Here is a 21,093-nt window from a genome sequence, read left to right on the forward strand (position 1 = left end):
GAGTAGAGGAACACCTAGAAGTCAGGAGACTTGGCTGCTTCTTAACCCTGTACTGCATTTGTGTCTTAGAGAATTCACTTAATTTCCCCAAGTTTCTGCTTCTACATCTTTAGAAATGGGGTAGGCCTCATGTGAATGCTAGATCTCTTCTAGTTGTATTTAGTAATTTAGCACTAGTTCTGAATTCTGTTGACTTTTTGAGGATCCAAGGATCTTCTGTTCTCCTTCCCTCTAACAAAACATTTCCACAGTTTTTGCTAAAAGTAGAGGAGTGTAAGCATGTGTGGGAGTGAGGGGGAGGGCAGAGGTGGGGTGAGGGAGATGGATCTGGGCTATGGTGTGCAGCAGAGGTGGGGTGAGGGAGATGGATCTGGGCTATGGTGTGCAGCAGACCTAGTGCCCTTCACTCTCCTGCCCTTCACTCTGCAGTGATAGCATGGGATGCAAAAAACTAGCTGACTCAACAGGATAGTCTCTGACTTTTGGACATTGAGTATCTTTTTGGTGTTGGATGCCCTGTCTTCACTTTCCCTCTTCTTGTGGTCTGGGTTGTTTGGTGTCTCGATGTCTGTGAAGCATAATAAGACAAAGAGCAGACAGACCTGCTCTTTCAGAGTGTCACCAGTGACGGAATAAAAGCTCCTAAGGAATTCTGAGGCGTGGTGTGACGAAGCCATGGCAGCTCCCTCTGGTGAGGGAAAGAAATGTGCCCTCTTCACCTCCTTTGAAGTGCTGAGCCTACCCACAAGGATGTGTTTTTTCTAGAAGGAAAAGTCTCCACTTTTGGCAGCAGAACTGAAATAGAAAAATTGAGCTTGACCTATTTCCTTAGCAGTGAGTGCCTTGCATTGTCCTCTCAGGCAGTATGAAAATCCTTGAACTGGGAAACTGACAGCTGCAATCAGACACTTGCATTGAGGGAAACATCATGAATTTTAATAGGAGTGCTGCTCCTGGTTGAGGTTGGGAGAGGAAAGAGAGCCAAGCCAATTCAAACAAAAGGAGCAGAAGGGGCTTTATTACATGAACAGCTCATGGCAGTGATGAGAGTAATATTCAAATTATTTATTTGACAACGATTTTGATGATTTAAGAGGGAAGGATTGCTGAACTCTTGTGAAGTGGAAGGGGTTATGAATCTTCCATGATTATTAATCCCACTGTACTCAAGGCAAAGAAGGAGCGTATATCAAAACATGACTTGTTAACAGTAGCAGTCCTCAGACACCACACTTTAGTGATACCCAGGAAATGAGCCCCGGGAATGGCAGTCACCACTACTCAGATAAAACTGCTTCCCCCATGGACTCACCACACACAGGCACAGACACACATGCACACCCACAGAGCCAGTTTCTGGACATCCTTTCTGCCCTCTTTGATGTACGTAGCACTTCCCCTACTGAGTAGCCATGCGGCATCCTGTTTGTCCAGGAAGGAAGTGTTGGAATCTGTTCCCATTGTCAGACCTCTCTTGTGAAGCTGCTACTTGTCAGCATTGATATTCCCAAGGTGGTCTCCTAAGTCAGGAAGGGTGTAGAGGCAGTGCTTCTCGTTTTATATAATAGTCCCATCCACTTCTTTCACACTGTGCCTTCCATGCCACTCCCAGACTAATGTTTGTCAGAAGTGGGGACTGCTTTTGAAAATTCATGCAACTGTGAGCTACTTTTGTATTTGTGGCCACGCTTCGTTTAAGAAGGGGACCTGAGGCTGGGCACAGTGGCTCACACCTGTAATCCCAGCACTTTAGGAGGCTGAGGCAGGCGGATCATGAGGTCAGGAGTTTAAGACCAGCCAGGCCAACATGGTGAAACCCCCATCTCTACTAAAAATATAAAAACTAACCAGGCATGGTGGTAGGTGCCTGTAATCCCAGTGACTGGGGAGCTTGAACCAGGGAGGTGGAGGTTGCAGTGAGCCGAGATTGTGCCACTGCACTCCAGCCTGGACAACAAGAACAAAACTCTGTCTCAAAAAAAAAAAAAAAAAGAGGGGGGGACCTGAATGTAGTCATTTCAGAGTCCCACTTTTCTGAATAAATCACAAAATAATGTTTTAAGTGAAGACAGTACTTAAAAAAATACATTAGGCTGGGCGCAGTTGCTCACACCTCTAATCCCAGCGCTTTGGGAGGCTGAGGCAGGTGGATCACCTGAGGTCGGGAGCTCAAGACCAGCCTGACCAACATGGTGAAACCCCATATCCACTGAAAATACAAAAATTAGCCAGGTAGTAGTGATGTGCCCCTGTAATCCCAGCTACTCGGGAGGCTGAGGCAGGAGAATCACTTGAACCTGGGAGGCAGAGGTTGCAGTGATCCGAGGTCACACCATAGCACTGCAGCCTGGGTGACAGAGTGAGACTCCGTCTCCAAAAAAAAAAAAAAAAAAAAAAATATATATATATATATATATATATAAATTTGTTCAGCAAGTTCCTCTGTTGGTGGGACTATTTAGCTCAGGGAGATTTCAACCAAGGACAGTTACCTGTGAGAGTGCTGGCTGACTTTCCAAAAACTATTTAGGAAGTACTAAAGAAAACAACCATGCACTGAACAGAAACAGCAATTGTGGTCTCCAGATTCAGGAGGGAACTAATTTCTGGGTGTTTGAGCCAGTCTTTGTCCTGTGGCTGGAGGGGAATGAAGTGGGTATTTCCGTGGGTCGGGGAATTGGGACTCAAGACAGACTAAGGCAGAACACGTGAGAAATGCACATGAGGGCTGTCCTTCACCCAGATGAAGAAGGGGCCACTCTTTGGTCCCCTGCCAGGGCTTGTCGTCAATCGGTGGAGGTGGTGGAGGAAGGACTTGGTGAGTCTTTGTCCCAGGCCTCACAGTTTTGAAGGTTTCATATTTAGTCTTGAAAAATGATCACATAATGAATGTATACAGTTGTAATTTCTGTGAGCTTAAATAATGTGTTGCATTTACTGTAGAATATGTCATGATTCCTGTAGCTCATTTTGGCGTGTTTTCATGCTTTAGTAAGGTGGAAGTGGCCCTGCCTCTTGGCATTGGAGAAGCCCTCTCTCTCCTCTCTGTACCATGCTCCTTCCTAACTCTTGGCCTGTTCTTCCTGTCCATAATAGAGCTCCTGCACTGAGGTCTACACGGGCTCCCATTTATCTTTGCCTGTGCTGCAAGCCAGAGTATCTTTAAATCCTGTAAGTTGCCCGAGGCAGCCAGCTATGGCAGAAGAAGATAGGTGGCTGGAATTTATTGTGGAAGTAACATTTATTTATGTTTGGGATCCCACTAATGTTCGAATCCTTGCTTCTGTGCTATCATGCCTGCCTCTTGTCTCATCACATCTGTTCTCTGCCTAAGCCCCATGGTTTTCCATAGCCATCTCCATGCCTATCCTTGTAGTAAAAGCTGTCCTTCCACCATGAATCTAATACTATGAGCCCTGAGCCTGGAGTCCCTGCCTCTGTGCTGTTCATCCACTTACCCATTCACTAAATATTCCCTGAGCACCTACGGCACAGGTGCAGGCACAGTGCTGAGTGTTCTAGGTGTAAGAGCGAGAAAGATATGGTCTCCAGGTGCTGGGTGTCTTCCTAACTTTCCTGAGCTGCTGCAAGCTCATGCTGACCTACCTAAGCCTCCACCCTTGATATTCAATCAGGCCATATCCACCTGCCTAGGTTCCCAAGTTTCCTTGCCACACCATGAGAATCCAAGAGTGACTTCTGTTCATAATAATGGAGAAATAATGTACCAAAACATCTTCCCGGAGAGGGGCTGAGAGGCCTTAAAGCTGTGGTGAGGCAGGGTATTCATTCAGGTGCCAAGATGGATTGGAAAATATCCAAGAAGTAAGGAGGCTCTTCTTCTCAGGCTAAATAACAGCCTCCTTGTTGGGAAGGGAATAATCAGTCCCAGCTGGAGAAAAGAGACTGCATTCCCTTTGCTTTTCCATTCAAATCTAATCTTATGACACGAGTTTCTGACATGAGTAGCATTCTTGCCCAGACTTGTGGCCCCAGGGAGGGGATGGTTATTTAAGACAGCTGGCTCCTCCAGCAAAGCATAGAGCTTGATGATAAATGCTTACAGACAACTTCCCTTACTTGCTGGTCCCAGTCCCAGTTTAATTGACACCCCTAGAGATTTGCAAAAAAGAAATAGATGTTTCTTTGAACAGATAACATGTCTCTGAATGCAAGAAAAAGATAAGATGCTACATGCATACAGTTCATCAGTATTTCCCAGCTTAAGGAATTCTTCAGGGAGGGATTCCTTTTATGCATTCCCTGTGAAACAAGTGTCCTCTGCCTTTAAACCCTGTCTTGTATTATAATGTAGAATAAATCTCATACGATTTTGTTTTTCCTTCCTTTGCTTTGTTTTTTTAAAGGAACTATTTCTATGAATCAGTGATTTTAAGACATCTTGCAGGGTTTTTTTGTTTTCTCTAGAAGCTTAGATATAGCTCCAACCTGAATAATTTTAGGTTTTAGTTATTTAAAAATGCTTTTTTTTTTTCCCGAGTTGATGCTCCTTTTGGTCAAGAAGCCCTGTTTGGAGTAACAGCTCTGCATAAATATTTAGGCCCAAATGTCAAGCATTTGCTTCACATTTCTTTTTCATAATTAGAGATGTAGTCTGTGGGCAAGGAATGAATTGATTCAAACATCTTTTCCTCCATCGAAGAACTTTGGTCACTAAAATGGTTATAACACATACACTAAATTGAACATTCTGAGAAAGGCATCTATTTGAAAGAATTTGGAAGTATTAAGGGTATAAAGAATTTATCTTTGCAGTTTATGAAAAGTAATGATATTAATGATAGAATTATCTTTCAAAAGCAAAAGTTTGAGGAATAGATCAATGAGCCAAAAAGAAGAGAGTAAGAAAAACTAAGAACTGCTTAGGTTTCAAAATCAATACTTAGTGAAAAAAGCAAATTGTAAAGACATAATCAATATGACATAACTTACATAAAAGTTTTGAAACATACTAAATAATATTCCTGGTTGTCTGTGGATACATACCTCTATAATATGAGGTCTGAAAACATGAGTTGGAAGGATATATGCCAAATGCTTGATAGAATTTTCCTGGGGTGGTGGGGAAGGAAGCAGGGCGTTGGGGCTGGGGACCAGGAACAAAAGAGAATTTAACTTTGTAATGTTTTGTTTCCATGTATTAAAGGGATCTGAAGTAGACATGACTAAATAATATATGTTGATTCTGGGGGCTGGGAATTATTTGCTGTAACTCTTCAATCCTGAATTAAATATATGAATTACCTTAAAATGAAAACAAAAAGAGTTTTCTACCTTCATTGTGAAGCTCCACGTAAATGGGGGCAGAGGTGCACAGCCAACAGTCATAACCTTTCTATGGGTATTTGCATATTTAGAGTAGGCATTGATAAGCCAATTAATCTAAATGATGAACTGTCTTGCTTTGAATTCTTCTAAACTAAGTATTTGCTCTATCAACTTGCAAATCAGTTGTACATATGTTAGCATAAAAAGTTTTGGCTGTATTTCAGGAACAGGTGCCTTTTAAACAGGAAAATTTAATTGTGGTGTATGCCTTAGCCAATATCAATTTCACTTTTAAAATGTTGCCATAAATAATTCAAACAGATGGCATGCTTTTCGTTTCTGAATAGCCACAGGCATGTAGCTTATTCAGAGGATTTCTTCGACTGTAGATGTGAGACCTTCATCTACTAAGAAGGCTGCTCTAGGGAAAAAAAAAATCTTATTGTTTTTCTTGTAAGATTTATGTTGGTTTCAAAATGAAAATTTTGATTCCTTGTCATGTGAAAACAGATGCAGCTATACAAACCAAAATTTTGTTTGCAGCACAGAACTGCCCCACTGATTTTGGACTGTAATCTACTCACCTTGCTGGACCACAACTTAAAACTAGGAAATAAGCAGACAGAACTTTGTCATTCGGCAGTGTGAAATTTGGGAACTGAAGTTTATTTTCTTTCCTCCTAATCAAAGCCTCTTTCAACCAGTTTACTCTTATTTTACACTTAAGTTTCCTAAACTTGAAATATCTCTAAGCTCACAAATGTTAAATGCAACAAATCAGAAGTTGGTGTAGGGGCTGCTAAAAAAGAGATTAAGATTGTCTTTTGATACAAGATACATCATGTCTTTTGATACACGATGCCAAGGGAGGGAAAATAATTTTATTAAGAAGAAATAAAAATAGACAGGATTTCTTTTCTTTTCTTTTCTTTTTTGAGACGGAGTCTCACTCTGTTGCCCAGGTTGGAGTGCAGTGGCGCGATCTCGGCTCACTGCAAGCTCTGCCTCCCGGGTTCACGCCATTCCCCTGCCTCAGCCTCCCAAGTAACTGGGACTACAGGCGCTCGCCACCATGCCCAGCTAATTTTTTTGTATTTTTAGTAGAGACAGGATTTTACTGTGTTAGCCAGGATGGTCTCGATTTCCTAACCTCATGATTCGCCCTCCTCGGCCTCCCAAAGTGCTGAGATTACAGGCATGAGCCATTGCGCCCAGCCAAGATTTCTTTTTTTAATAGTGATGGTTTTCCTAGAAACCTAAATAGTCCCACTGTAGTAGAATGTAGTCATGGTGTCTCTGCTATTCGTGCTGAATACTTGGTGTTTTCCAAAGTAAGTATAGAATTAACTAACTTATTTTCAAAATAAGTATAGAATTAACCAACCATACCTCCTTAATTGATGGGTCTCTTAGTCTTGATTCCAAGGGTCTTAACTACCTGGATGTGCTCATTGTATGCTAAACAGACACCAAAAGGGTTGACTAATCTTATTTTTATGTACAGAGAATCAATTCCTGAAAAATGCTGCAGGTTTTGCATTGATTTAAAAATTTTAAAGGTCATAATGTTATTAATACATATTTATACTCTTAGAATTCCCAGTTTGGCAGCAAATAGAGTCCCATTCTATTATGCCATTGAAAGTAATGATAAAAACCGCAGTTACTTTTGCACCAACCCAATAAAACCATGATTGTAACTTGGGTTTGTAATTTGTTTTTAAAGAACTAGCCAGTTTGTTTGAAGATATCAATTTCAAAACATATTCAGTATTCCGTAAGGTATGGGAGGTTGGCTTAAACTTGTACTGACCTTATGATATTACTTAGAAGTTGATCCTTAAAAAAAATCCTAGATATAAGCTTACATACTTGCCATTCATTTACTCCGTAAAAGTAAGATGTAGAAAAATGGTTTGATTATTTGGGTTTTAGACAAGTATAAAAAATACTCTGACTTACTTGAATAAGCCCTGTTACGTTTTTTCATAGGTTGTAAATTACACTGTTAATACTTCTTTAGGGAGACAGTATGTGATCCAAGTACAAAGAGTATGTTCCAAGTTAGAGTCTAAATCTCAGCTCCTCCCTTACTGGCTGTATGACTTTGCACAAGTTACTTACCCTCTTTGAGCCTCTTTTTGTGTAAAATCGGAATGGTGGTGCCCACTTCACAAGGTAGTTTCCTGGGAGTTACATGAAATTCATTGTGTCGTTGCATAGTTAGGTATTCCATGCTTGTTCCCGTTCCATTTCTGTTGGAAATAGAAAATTTTGGATTGGAAGATTGCCACCTTTTGCTTTAGTTCTCAATTGCCTTTTCTATAACACTTAGGATTTCATTTTTTGTTTATTATTTGAAGATGACTGAGTCCTAGAGAGCATTTATTTAAGTTCCGGTCACATCTGCTTGAACATGTTCCACTCTAGCTTCTTCAGAGTAAAAGCTCGTGAGCATTGGACTCAATAGGTTTCTTCCGACTTCTTCACCTGAGTTCTTCTAAAACTTTGCTCTGTTGGAGCGCAGAACACAATACCCCAAAGCGAAGGCATCAGAAGCAGCCTGAGAAGCAAAGTCTCTCTCTGACCTTCTCCTGCCCTCTGGTCTCTTACCCCTCTTTCTCCCCCAGGCAGGCCATGGAAACTAGAATCCTTTCCGCAAGGTGGGTCGTAGAAACCAGAGCCCCTTTTCCCCAAGGCCAGCCATAAAATCTAAAAATATTCCTCTAACTTTTCCCAAACCTTTCTCTGTAAGAGCTGGCCATAAAGAAATTCTCTCACCTACCTTGTTTAATAGTAGATCATAAGACCCCCATTCCAGAAAGAGTCCTGCCCCAAACCCAGGAGGAGGGACTGCTGCACACAGAGGCCAGGAAGACTCTGGACAGACAGGCATTGCTGAGTTTCTCTACCTCAGTCTACTAGCATTATGTCACAGTCTTTGTCCAGTTATATTTCTACATGGCTGTCCATTTTTGATCGGATCTAAGCATACAAGTGGATAGCTGTATCTTTGGGTCTTCATTGCGAGGGCTTCTTTGTCATGTAAAAAAATTTTTTAAAAATTTAATAAATTTGTTATGCTTTTCTTTTGTTAACCTGTCTTTTGTTGTAGGAGTGTCTGCCCTGATTCTTACGATGGGGAAGAAAGGGATCACCTTTCTTCCCCTACAGTTCCAGCCTTCTTCACTTGGTGGAAAGCTCCAGAATGGGTTTGAAACCTTTTTCTATGGGAATTAAGACTGGGAGTAGGGAGTGGCTCTCAGTAGGGGGCAGTCAGAGGACTGACATAGAAATGACCTCTTTTACAGGAAGAGTGATGATTGCTTCTCCTCCCAGAATATATTTAGAAGCTCAATATCTCTGAATTCTTTAAAACCTTTTCATCCTATTGATAGAAAGAGGCACTTCCTAAAGCCAAATCTTTGGTCTCAGTATTCCATGATTGGTCTTAACTGGTGAATAGTTATTATTATGAGAAGGTTGCAGTGGGAAAAGGTTAGATCCAGTGTTTTTTTTTTTTAGGAAGCAAACCAAATGTAGGGAGCTGTCTGCAGATGCCTTTGAGAAGCCCTTTACTGTAAGAACTGTCATCTTTTAGCTTCAGTTCTGTTTCCATGACAACCACATGGTCCCTGAGTGCCTGGCTGAATGAATTTACAGGAAGCTGAAAAACATTGCTATTCTAAGTAGCTTTCTTCTTCCTGTAGAAAGGGTCCTTCTCTTACTGTAGGCCAGCCAACATTTACTGGGAACAAAGAGGGCTATTTATGCTCATTGTACTCTGGGCCAAGGGTAAAGAAATGGGGCAAATCCCAGCCTCTGCTTACTGACCTGTGAATTTGTTTATCTGGTTGTTGTCGCTAGCATTTTGGAAGGACCAAATGACTTACCTTTCATTTATTTCAGATATGGTTTCCCTGTTCATTTTTTTTTTTTAATTAAAAAAAATTTTTTTTGGACACAGGATCTCACTCTCTTGCCCAGGCTGGAGTGCTGTGGCACCATCTCAGTTCGCTGCAGCCTTGACCTCCCAGGCTCAAGTTATCCTCCCACCTCTGCCTCCCAGTAGCTGGGACCACAGTTGTGCACAAACATGCCCAGCTAATTTTTTGATTTTCTGTAGAAACAAAGTATCACTATGTTTCCCAGGCTGGTCTTGAGCTCCTGGCCTCAAGTGATCCTCTCACCTCAGCCTCCTAAAGTGATGGGATTACAGACATGAACCACTCTACCTGGCCTCCCAAATCATTTGAAGCAAAACTTTTATCCTAGGGGTAGAACTGTTTAAGAAAAATGGAGTGGGAAAAAGTCGTGTCTGGAATAGTGTTAGTTACAATGTAGTTAATTTGTTGATTTTATAGCCTCAAGCATCTAGATGGGCAGTTATTTAAAATAAGTGTCTCATGCCAGCAATAGAAATAATGATAATGGCTCAGGCAGATCTTAGGTTGTCGTTTATTGCATGTTAACGTTGTGGTATGTTCTTTACATCTTTAAAAAGTTGTATTTCTGCTTGCTTACATGATAGAAAACTTATATACAGTAGAATATTGTTTGGGGGGTTTAAAATGAAATGTCGAAATGTAGCTCCCTTTTGGCGTTTTATGACTTGTAACATGACCATTTCTTAGGGAAAAAAATGAAGGCTATCAATATAGTTTTATTAAAAGCCTATAGGGTATTTTTAGTTTCAAAGATAAGCCATTTACTGGACTTCCTGAGTTCCTTCAAATCCTTTTTAGAAGCAAGATAGAAATATTTTGTTTTTTTAACTACTCTTAGACAGAGACAACCTTTTAGCTGAATTCTGATAATGAAAGCATTTAATTTCAGCAGGAGGTAGAGATTTTTGTTCTCTCTCTCTTTCACACCAGCACCACCCCCCACCTGCCAACACAGTTAAAGAAAATCCATAAAAAATGCTGATCTATTCTATACTCCTGATATCCATTCTCCCATTACATCTTCTATAAAATGTGGTCCTTGTTCAAAAGATGGACATTTCAAGAGGGCTAAGATTTTCCCTTTACTCTGTTTAGATAAGTAGATGCCAGTTTAAACTAGTCTCTCACTGAGATCCAGTGATGTTCCTTTTGAATTTTTATCAGGTCTTAGAAAATGTCAATAAAATAGCCGTGGAAAATATCTCAAGAGACCCTCATTTAATGCAACCTCAAGTCTCTGAATAGCACCAAATGTGGAGTGTAATTGCAAATTGCATTACTTTAATGCAATTGTTGCAGTAGCAGATTTCACAAGTAGTTTTTCTCAAATCATCCTGAAATAATAATAAGAGATTTAATTCTTGAAAGAGCTTATATGATGTAAGATCAGTTTTTAGAGTTATTTTAAGGTGTCCAGGGCCAAAATTTGATCAACCAAGTATTTGCTATATCTTTTATAAGGAGCTACATAGGATTTGACTGGTCTGCCCAAACAATTTATAGATTATCTTGGGATAGAAAACTAACATCATAAATTTGGGAACCAGAACTACCCTGCATTATAGTGAGTTGATAGGAATCCATAGAGTGTGAGATGGACCCTCTAGAGAGGGGTACCTGGAAAAAGTAGGACCCAAGGCATTTCTTTTGATTTCTTTTTTTCTTTCTTTCTTTTTTTTTTTTTTTTTTTGGAGGCAGAGTCTTGCTCTATTTCCCAGGCTAGAGTGCAGTGGCACAATCTTGGTTCACCACAGCCTCCGCTTCCTGGCTCAAGTGGTCCTTTAGTCTCAGCCCCCCAAGTAGCTGGGACCACAGGCATGAGCCACCACACCTGGCTCATTTTCTATTTTTTTGTAGCGATGGAGTTTCTCCATGTTGCCCAGGCTGGTCTTGAACTCTTGAGCTCAAGTGATCTGCCTGCCTTGGCCTCCCTAAGTCCTGGGATTACAGGCATGAGCCACCGCACCCAGCCTCAAGGCATTTCAATCATTATGCATTCAACAGAAATGTATTAAGCAAAGCCTATATGCTAGGTGCTATGTAATGCTGGAATTATAGTGATGAACAAGACTGCGTGTATGGTACTCAGTCTGGTGAGAGGTCCAGACACAAAACCAGGCAGTTAACCTCAATGACAACATCTATCTTGAGCGAGTTAGAGTACTGAGGAAACATCTGGATTTGGAGGGGCTTTGAAGATTTCTTTGAGGACATACAAAGCTAAATCTTGAACAGAAAGAAATCGCAAATGGACATTACTATGTAGCCACTTAAAATAGCGTTCCTTTTACTCTCAGAAAAATGCATTTCAACTTTTCTAAAAGCAGTCTCCTAAAATATAAATAATAGCTCTTTTAAGAAACTAAAATATTTAGACTTTAGAATCTTAGAGCAGGAAGGGGTCTTAGCAGAAATCCAGCTTGCTTTGACACCAACTCTTGTGTGCTTCTGGAAAGAGTAAGAAACACAAGATTTCCAGAGTGTCAATGGGTCAGGAAATGGGCGTCAGTCTAATGTTTCTTCTTCTCTTTATTTATTTATTTATTTTTTTGAGACGGAGTCTTGCTCTGTTGCCCAGGCTGGAGTGCAGTAGTGCGATTTCGGCTCACTGCAAGCTCCACCTCCTTGGTTCACGCCATTCTCCTGTCTCAGCCTCCCGAGTAGCTGGGACTACAGGCACCTGCCACCACGCCCAGCTAATTTTTTGTATTTTTAGTAGAGACGGGGTTTCACCATGTTAGCCAGGATGGTCTCGATCTCCTGACCTCGTGATCTGCCCGCCTCAGCCTCCCAAAGTGCTGGGATTACAGGCGTGAGCCACCGTGCCTGGCCAGTCTTGTGTTTCTTACTCTTACCCCCCTAACACACCCCACTCTGGTTCAGAATGTAAGTGTCCAGGGAAGATTATCTCTGTGTGTCCTCTGCCTTTTTTGTTTTGAGGAAAGGGTTTATTGTGCTACTAATATATGCATTGTATTAGTTCCTTCTCACACTGCTATGAAGAAATACCTGAGACTGGGTAATTCATAAAGGAAAGAGGTTTAATTGACTCATGGTTCAGCATGGCTGGGGAGGCCTCAGGAAACTTAGAATCATGCCAAAGGGGAAGAAAACATGTCCTTCTTCACATGATCCAGGAAGGAGAAGAATGAGCCAAGGTGGGGAAAGCCCCTTATAAAACCATCAGATCTTGAGAGAACTCACTCCCTATCACAAGAAGAGCACAGGGGGACCACTCCCATGATCTAATTACCTCCCACGAGGTTTCTCCTCCAATGCGTGGGGATTACAGTTTGTATTACAATTCAAGATGAGATTTGGGTGGGGACACAGAGCCAGATAATATCATGCATAGTATTTTTTTTTTTTAAATCAGCCCTCACCTGGCGTGGTGGCTCACGCCTGTAATGGGAGGCCAATGCGGGCAGATCACCTGAGGTCAGGAGTTCGAGACCAGCCTGACCAACATGGCGAAACTCCATCTCTACTAAAAATACAGAAATCAGCCGGACGTGGTGGTGGGTGCCTGTAATCCCAACTACTCGGGAGACGGAGGCAGAAGAATCGCTTGAACCGGGGAGGTGGAGGTTGCTGTGAGCCGAGATAGCGTCATTGTACTACAGCCTGGGCGACAGAGTGAGATTCCATCTCAGAAAAAAAATTAATTAATTAATAAATCAGACCTCAAGCCTCTTTCATACGTTTTTGTATCTTTTACCAGATACCAAATAGGGAAAGAAGAAGAGTGGTTGTGGCAAGCTGTTACGAACTAGCACTGAAATTATGGCTGGCACCTATTCACCCTAACCTGATTAATCTGTCTAGTGAAGGATAGAAAAATTACTTTTTTAAGTGGCCCTCATTCATTTGGAAAACTTAGATGGACTCCTGTAGATACATTATTTTTCACTTGGATGTTTCCCCATTAGATCCTAACTGATTGCTTTAATTGTGCACCTTAGCAGAAATATTACTTTCCCCTCGTTTGATTAGCTTGCTTTCACAGGCCACATGGCATCCATTATTCCTGATGGACTTCTGGAAGAGTTAATTCTTCCTTGCATTGTAGAAAGAATTTAGAAGCAAACAGTAAGAGGCCCTCTAAACCGATACACTTTTCCTCACCCTTATTAAGAATGATTCTGATATGTTATTCATACTGATTTTTTTTTTTCCTCAGACGGATTTAGCAACCTGGTCAATACCTCAGTGTTCAACTCGTTTAAAAAATAAGTGGCAAAAGGAACATACAGATTACCAGAGTTAGAGAACACAGAATATGTTGTAAAACATAGAAAAATTATCTTAGTGTCCAAACATGAGATATTTTAAAGGTACTAAATATTTTATGGGTTCTGTTTTTATCAAGTTGTGTTCCTTTATTCCCATAATTGTCAGGGTGTTTTTCTGTAACATTCACCCTATTGTAACATTTTGAACTGTAATTATTAGTTGTCTTGTCCATTTTCATCACTAGACTGTGTGCTTCTTGTCTTTTATTTATGCCTGGCATATTACAGTAGGCACTTGATTAATGTTAGAATGGATGTATGTACAGTAGTAAATTTATGTGGCTCTCCTTGGTGAGAGTTATTTTACTTTATATCAGATCCTGGGCATTTTATCAGATGTTCTACATTAAAAAGTATCAACTGAATTTGGGCCACCTCTAGGAACAGTTAAAATACATAGTCCCAGGCTGGGCAGCATTTTATCAGATGTTCTACATTAAAAAGTATCAACTGAATTTGGGCCACTACTAGGAACAGTTAAAATACATAGTCCCAGGCTGGGCACAGTGTCTCACATGTGTAATACCAGCACTTTGAGAGGCCAAAGTGAGAGGATCACCTGAGCAGCCCAGGAGGTTGAGGCTGCAGTGAGCTGTGATCGTGCCACTGCACTCCAGCCTGGGCAACAGAGTGAGACTCTGTCTCAAAATGTGTGTGTGTGTGTGTGTGTGTGTGTGTGTGTGTAGTCTCATATACTTGTGAAATTTAAGCATGGGCAAATAATGATTGCATTAGACTAAAGAGATCTATTGTTAAATATGCAAATGTAATTTTAGCATAAAAATAAGAGCAATATGCTTACAATTCTGTTTATTTACATTATCTAAAAAATGTTCGTATTTTGCATGCAGCTCACATATATAGATATATACCAAAACATTGCTTTGCTTTAAGTCAAATCTTTCTTATCTGTTTTATGGTTATTTATTTTTGATTTTTGAGACAGAGTCTTGCTGTGTCACCCAGATTATAGTGCAATGGTGTGATCATAGCTACTGCAGCCTCAAACTGCTGGGCTCATGCGGTCTTCCTGCCTTGGCCTCCCAAAGCACTGAGATTACAGACATGATCCACTGCACCTGGCCCATTTTATGACTATTCTAGGGAGCTGCTGGTAGACTGTGTTCTTTAATGATCTTTCCACAGGGCTTTTGTACATTTCTTTCCCTCTGCCTGGAACACTTCCCCTTACAGCTATTCATGTGACTTGCTTCCAATATTTTGTTCAAATGTCACCTTTGCAATGAAGCCTTTCCTGACCACCCTCTTTAGTATTGCAGCACCCATCCTCTGCATTCACTACTTCCCTTCTGTGCTCTTTATCTTCTATTGTGACATAAATTTACCTGTGCACGCACTTCCTTAATGAAGTCAAGAATTTTTGTCTCTTTTTTTCTTCCTTTACTGATGTATCCTGTAGCACCTAGAATAGTGCCTGGCACATAATCAATGCTCAATAAAAATACTTTAAATGAATGGAGGCAGAAGTTGTTTAACATCTTGTGAGATATGTCCCTGTCCTGAGTATACCTGAGACATGTTTTGTTTCTCAGTTGTACTTTTTTTTTTTTTTTTTTTTGAGACGGAGTCTTGCTCTGTCACCAGGCTGGAGTACAGTGTTGCGATCTCGGCTCACTGCAACCTCCGCCTCCCGGGTTCAAGCAATTCCCCTGCTTCAGCCTCCTGAGTAGCTGGGACTACAGGCGCATGCCACCACACCCAGCTAATTTTTATACTTTTAGTAGAGACGGGGTTTTGCCATGTTGGCCAGGATGGTCTCGATCTCTTGACCTCATGATCTGCCCGCCTCGGCCTCCCAAAGTGTTGGGATTGCAGGCGTGAGCCACTGCATCTGGCATCAGTTGTATCTTTTGTTCACTTTATAGCTGTCATTTGTTTGCGAGTAGCAGTGACTGAATTAAGGCATATCAGAACCTAGTTGAAAAATTGTGACCAAGTGTGGCGGCTCACATTTGTAATCCCAACCTTTGAGAGGCTGAGGCAGGTAGATTGCTTGAGCCCAGGAGTTCAAGACCAGCCTAGGCAACATAGTGAAACCTGGCCTCTAACAAAAAATACAAAAATTAACCAAGTGTGGTGCTGCATGCCTGTAGTCCCTGGGAGGCTGAGGTATGAGAATCCCTTGAGCCTGGGAGGTGGAAGTTGCAGTGAGCCGAGATCGCAACACTGCACTCTAGCCAAGGTAAACGAAAGAGAAAAAAAAATTGTATAATTTGGTTAACTGCTTAACCAAATAGGCATTCAGTGACTGGAACCTGAATCAGAGGGAGGCAGACATCTTATGCACACTATGTTTGGGAATCCAAACTTAAACTGACAGGTGAAATCATTAAAAGGTCAATTAAGCAGAGCCAAGGGCCGGGCATGGTGGCTCACGCCTGTAATCCCGACACTTTGGGAGGCCGAGGCGAGCGGATCACGAGGTCAGGAGATTGAGACCACCCTGGCTAACATGGTGAAACCCCATGTCCACTAAAAATACAAAACAATCAGCTAGGCATGGTGGCGGTGGGTGCCTGTAATCCCAGCTACTCAGGAGGCTGAAGCAGGAGAAGGGCGTGAACACGGGAGGCGGAGCTTGCAGTGAGCTGAGATCGCCCTACTGCACTCCAGCCTGGGCGACAGAGCGAGACTCTGTCTCAAAAAAAAGCCAAATAAGCTTCTACAGAAAAAAAAAAAGTCATCTTTTTGATATGTTATGTTCCTGAGACTTGTTAACTGCTTTTATTCCACATAGTAACTTGATTACTTACTGTTATTTATTCTAATCAAATGCCAACTAGTTTAGTACCAGATGAAATATTTTCTTGTAATAAAATCAATTAAAAACTGATTTTTTTCAGATTCATTCAGATATGTTTTTTAAAATTCAGTTATTTCTTATTGCTAAATTAATTGCAAAAAATGCAATTTCCCTTTTTTTTTTAAAATTATATTAAACTTCAGTAGATACATTTTACTTGGCCAAAAAAATAAAACTGAGTTCAATTCCATTTAAGAACCGTTTATTGAATATATGTATGTGAAAAATAAAATAGTTAGAAATATAGACATAACTGACTATAAAACAAGACATAAATGACTACAAATAAGGTAAAATGAATAAGAACTGTAAATAGAAAGATGACCTGTGGGATTTCAGATGAGAAAGTGGCATGCTGTCAACTTGAAAGCAGAGATGCAGAAGTAGAGGACTTGCACCTAAATTGCTGGGTTCTCATTTGTTACCTGTGTCCTGGCAAGTTTCTCTCTTTAGATCTGTTTTCATATTTATAAATGAAGGACAATAATAGTATGAACCTTATGGGATTGTTGTAGGGATTGAGATAATACATGCCACCATATAGACAGAAAATTCAGAGTGGTTAATTGATGCCTAGTAAGTCCTAAATGTAAGTGGTGGTGAGGGCAGTGGATAATGTAGCCATTGTACCACTCACCTGGAGAAGTTACTCTGGTCTGAGAACTCAGTTCCAATAGGAGAAGCCCATACAGAGCCACAGTTCATTTAGCAAACATGTATCAAGCACCCACTAAAGCCAGGAACTCTACTAGACCTGAGGGAATGATGAACAGGGAATACCCATGCCCACGTGGAGGTCATGACACTAAAGGGTGGTCAGGCTATGGGTGCCTGTAATCCCAGCATTTTGGGAGGCCAAGACAGGAAGATCACTTGAGCCCAGGAGTTGAGACTTCAACTCCTGGCAACTCAAACTGTGGGCATCATAGAGAGACCCTGTCTCAAAAAAAAAAAAAAAAAAAAATTAGCCAAGTGTGGTGGCTGTGGTCCCAGCTACTCAGGAAGCTGAGGTGGGAGGATCACTTGAGCCCAGGAGGTTGTGGAGGTTGTGGCTGCACAGTGAGCCATGATCATGCTATTGCACTCTAGCCTGGGCAACAGAGTTGAGACCCTGGACAGATAGAGATAGATAGATAGATAGATAGATGATAGATAGATAGATAGATAGATAGATAGATAGATAGATAGCAACAGAGTTGAGACCCTGGACAGATAGAGATAGATAGATAGATAGATAGATGATAGATAGATAGATAGATAGATAGATAGATAGATAGATAGATAGACAGACAGACAGACAGACAGACAGACGGATAGACGGATAGACGGATAGACAGATAGATGATAGATAGATATAGATAGATAGATAGATAGATAGATAGATAGATAGACGGATAGACAGATAGACAGATAGATGATAGATATAGATAGATAGATAGATAGATAGATAGACAGACAGACAGACAGACAGACAGATGGATAGATGTCAGAAAGGCCTAGGAAACAGTGTGAGGAAAGGCATGGTGTTAAGAGTCAGCTCTGAAGCTAACAATAACCCAGATGTCCTAAACTGATGAAAAAATGAACAAAATGTTATATATCCATACCATGGATTATTCAGCTACAGAAGGAGTGAACTGCTGATAAATGTTACAACATGGATGAACCTTAAAAACTGCTAAGTAAAAGAAGCCAGTCATCAAATGCCACATATCTTATGGTTCCATATACATGAAGTGTCCAGAATTGGCAAATCTGCAGAGCTGGAAAGATTATGGGTGCCTGGGATGTGGAAAGGGGTTTATGGGGAGTGACTGCTAATGGGCATGGTGTTTCTTCTGGGGATGATGAAAATATTCAAAGTAAATTGCAGTGATAGTTGCACAACTCTTAATAGACTAAAAAAAAAACATTGAATTGTGGATCTTAACTGGGTGAATTGTGTGGTCTGTGAATTACAGCTCAATAAACGCTTTTTAAAAATCAACAGAACACCAGCAGTTTGGGAGACCAAGGTGGGAGGATCGACTGAGCCCAGGAGTTAGAGAGCAGCCTGTTCAACATAGGGAGACCCCATCTCTACCTACTTACCTACCTACCTACCTACCTACCTACCTACATAAATAAATTAATATTTAACTAGGCATGGTGGTACACACCTATGGTCCCAGCTACTCAGTAGGTTGAGGTAGGAAGATCACATAAGCCCAGAGGTTAAGGCTGCAGTGAGCCAAGATTGTGTCACTGCACTCCAACCTGGGTGACAGAGTGAGACCCTGTCTCAAAAGGAACAAACAAAAAACCCATAGCACTGTGTGGGCAGGCAACCCAAAGTCATCTTGACTTGGCTGTTGGGTGAACAGAAGACATGGCAAAGACAGGGTTGGGGGTCAGTTGAATGCACCCTTTGAAGGAGCATTATCTTGTCATAAAAGGTAGCCACTGAGGGCTGAGTGGTGTGTGATCACCCAGTCATATTATGTGAAAGACAGTATACCAAAACCCTTGCAAACAGAAATGACAGATTCCAGGGAGTGGTGGAAGATAGGAGGTTAGCAAACCTGTTACAGGGCAATGTCAAGAGTCCAGGTAAGAGAGAAGGAACCAAGGAATAGGAGTAGAGACGCTTGAAAACCATGTAAGAAGTAAAAAGGCCTAAATGTGAGCGGTTGGTGAGGAAAGGAGAAAGGATGACTCCCTGAATTCTAGCATGAGTGAAGGGGTGTGTGCTAACACCAACGGAGATAGAAGAGAACAGGAACAATTGAAAATACAATTCTTAAAGGCCCTGGACACTGTAGCTAGAGTTGTTTCAGTGAGATACAGAAGCCACATCTTGCTTGGAGAGAATTGGAACAAACAGGCAGTCTCCATGCCTGTCTCTCTTACTGTCTGTGCAGTCCACTTTTTGGCATTACAAAAAGGCACATCATTTGGGTCACTTAAATAATATGACCTGAGCCATCTACATTGTATCTAGTTCACTTTCTCCTCTCTTGAGCATTATTTTCTAACTCTATAGCGAGACCTATTTTTTTCCCAATGAAAAGCTAAATAGTGATTCAGAAAACTTAACGAATATCGAGATTTGTCGGCCTGTTCAAGTACTAGAGCAATGTTTGTTTTTTCCTTTGTTGGAAATGGATTACTTCTTAAGAAGAAATCTTGTCACATATCCCATTGAAAACTGGTAAAAAAATAGAGCCTATCTATGTCCAAAGTCCTAGAAGATGGTTCTTCTGGTCACCACTGGGATAAATGGATGAATGTGCTCCCTGGGATAGATCCGGGTTCTGTGGAGCTGAAACTAATACAGTATGGAAGGGAGGCCCTTTTTGAAAAAATGTGAAATTGGACTGGGTGCAGTGACTCACAGCTGTAATCCCAGCACTTTGGGAGGCTGAGGCGGGCAGATCACAAGGTCAGGAGATCAAGACCATCGTGGCCAACATGGCGAAACCCTGTCTTTACTAAAAATATAAAAAATTAGCTGGGTGTGGTGGCACGCACCTGTAGTCCCAGCTAGTCGGGAGGCTGAGGCAGGAGAATCATTTGAACTTGGGAGATGGAGATTGCAGTGAGCTGAAATCACACCACTGCACTCCAGCCTGACGACAGAGCAAGATTGCGTCTAAAAAAAAACAAGTGAAATTGAGACCACATATTTAGATATAGGGCCTTAGAAGATCCCTGAAGCTTAAGCCTCGTTAGCTTCATGGCAAATCTTCCTTTGATCTTGATAATGATGGTGGTAGGGATGATGGGGGTGACTATTAACACATTGAGCACTTGTGTGCCAAGACATTGTTCCAAGCAGTTTTTATATATTAATCCTCGAAACAACCCAAGGCATGGTAGCAGAGTACAGAGAAGTCAAGCCCAAGGTCACACAGTGGGAAGCAGAGTTGTTAGGAGAGGGAAGAAGGGCAGTATGGAAAAGAACACTAAAGTGAGAGCAGAGGCCTTCATGAATGTCAGCTTCACCACTCATCTGTGGGGAACCTGGGGGAAAAAATCACTTACCTTTGCATGTATGTCCTTGACTTCACCTGTGAAAAAGGAATATTGATGCATGTCATGAATCCTTGACTCTGTTGTTCTGAGGTTGAGAGAATGTGTGAAAGTGCTTTGTGAAGGTAAAGTGCTTAGAAACATAGTATATTACACAGCTTTCTCTTCCACCTCAATACTTAAAATTCAGGCTTAAAAACTCATTTAATTTTGCTTACTTTTCATTTCACTTCTAATGTGTCTAATTTATTTCTTGGACATGATTTTTGTTCTCAGGTTACTTGTCTGCAAGACTTTTTTGGTGATGACGATGTTTTTATTGCATGTGGACCAGAAAAATTCCGTTATGCCCAAGATGACTTTGTCCTGGATCATAGTGGTAAGGCAGTTCTTCAGCTAATTCACTTTTCCATCTTTGTAACCCCTGAAATGAAGGCTTGGGATTTAGCCACTCAGTTGGTGCATGTTAAGAAGTCTGGCATGTTGAGGAAAGATAGCATTGGCAGTGCAATTTTTGAACCAATGAAAATAAAGAATAACGTGAAAGCATTTGCCTACTTATAAAAAAAAAAGAAAGAAAAAAAGAATAACCCAACGCCTAATTCAAGTAGTTTTCACTTTTAGCAATTCAGTTCTCTCTCTTATTGCATTGTTTTGCCACTGAAATGTTTCATGCCTTCCTTCAGAATGGTGGTTGGCTATGCCAACTTAAATGCATGGATAGTGTTGA

At 41.1% G+C, this 21,093-nt stretch overlaps 1 protein-coding gene across 6 annotated transcripts in view; it reads left to right on the plus strand.

Moving 5' to 3' along the window:
• DCLK2 (doublecortin like kinase 2) overlaps positions 1-21,093 on the plus strand; it is a 180,984-nt gene that overhangs the window by 95,394 nt on the left and 64,497 nt on the right. For all 6 annotated transcript variants that reach the window (XM_055276101.1, XM_055276104.1, XM_055276105.1 and 3 more), the window contains exon 3: positions 20,640-20,742. In XM_055276101.1, the coding sequence (XP_055132076.1) occupies positions 20,640-20,742 (103 nt within the window). The remainder of the gene's footprint in view (positions 1-20,639; positions 20,743-21,093) is intronic.

The sequence above is a fragment of the Symphalangus syndactylus genome, chromosome 4, assembly GCF_028878055.3.
Source record: "Symphalangus syndactylus isolate Jambi chromosome 4, NHGRI_mSymSyn1-v2.1_pri, whole genome shotgun sequence".
In the NCBI taxonomy this organism is placed as follows: Eukaryota; Metazoa; Chordata; class Mammalia; order Primates; family Hylobatidae; genus Symphalangus; species Symphalangus syndactylus.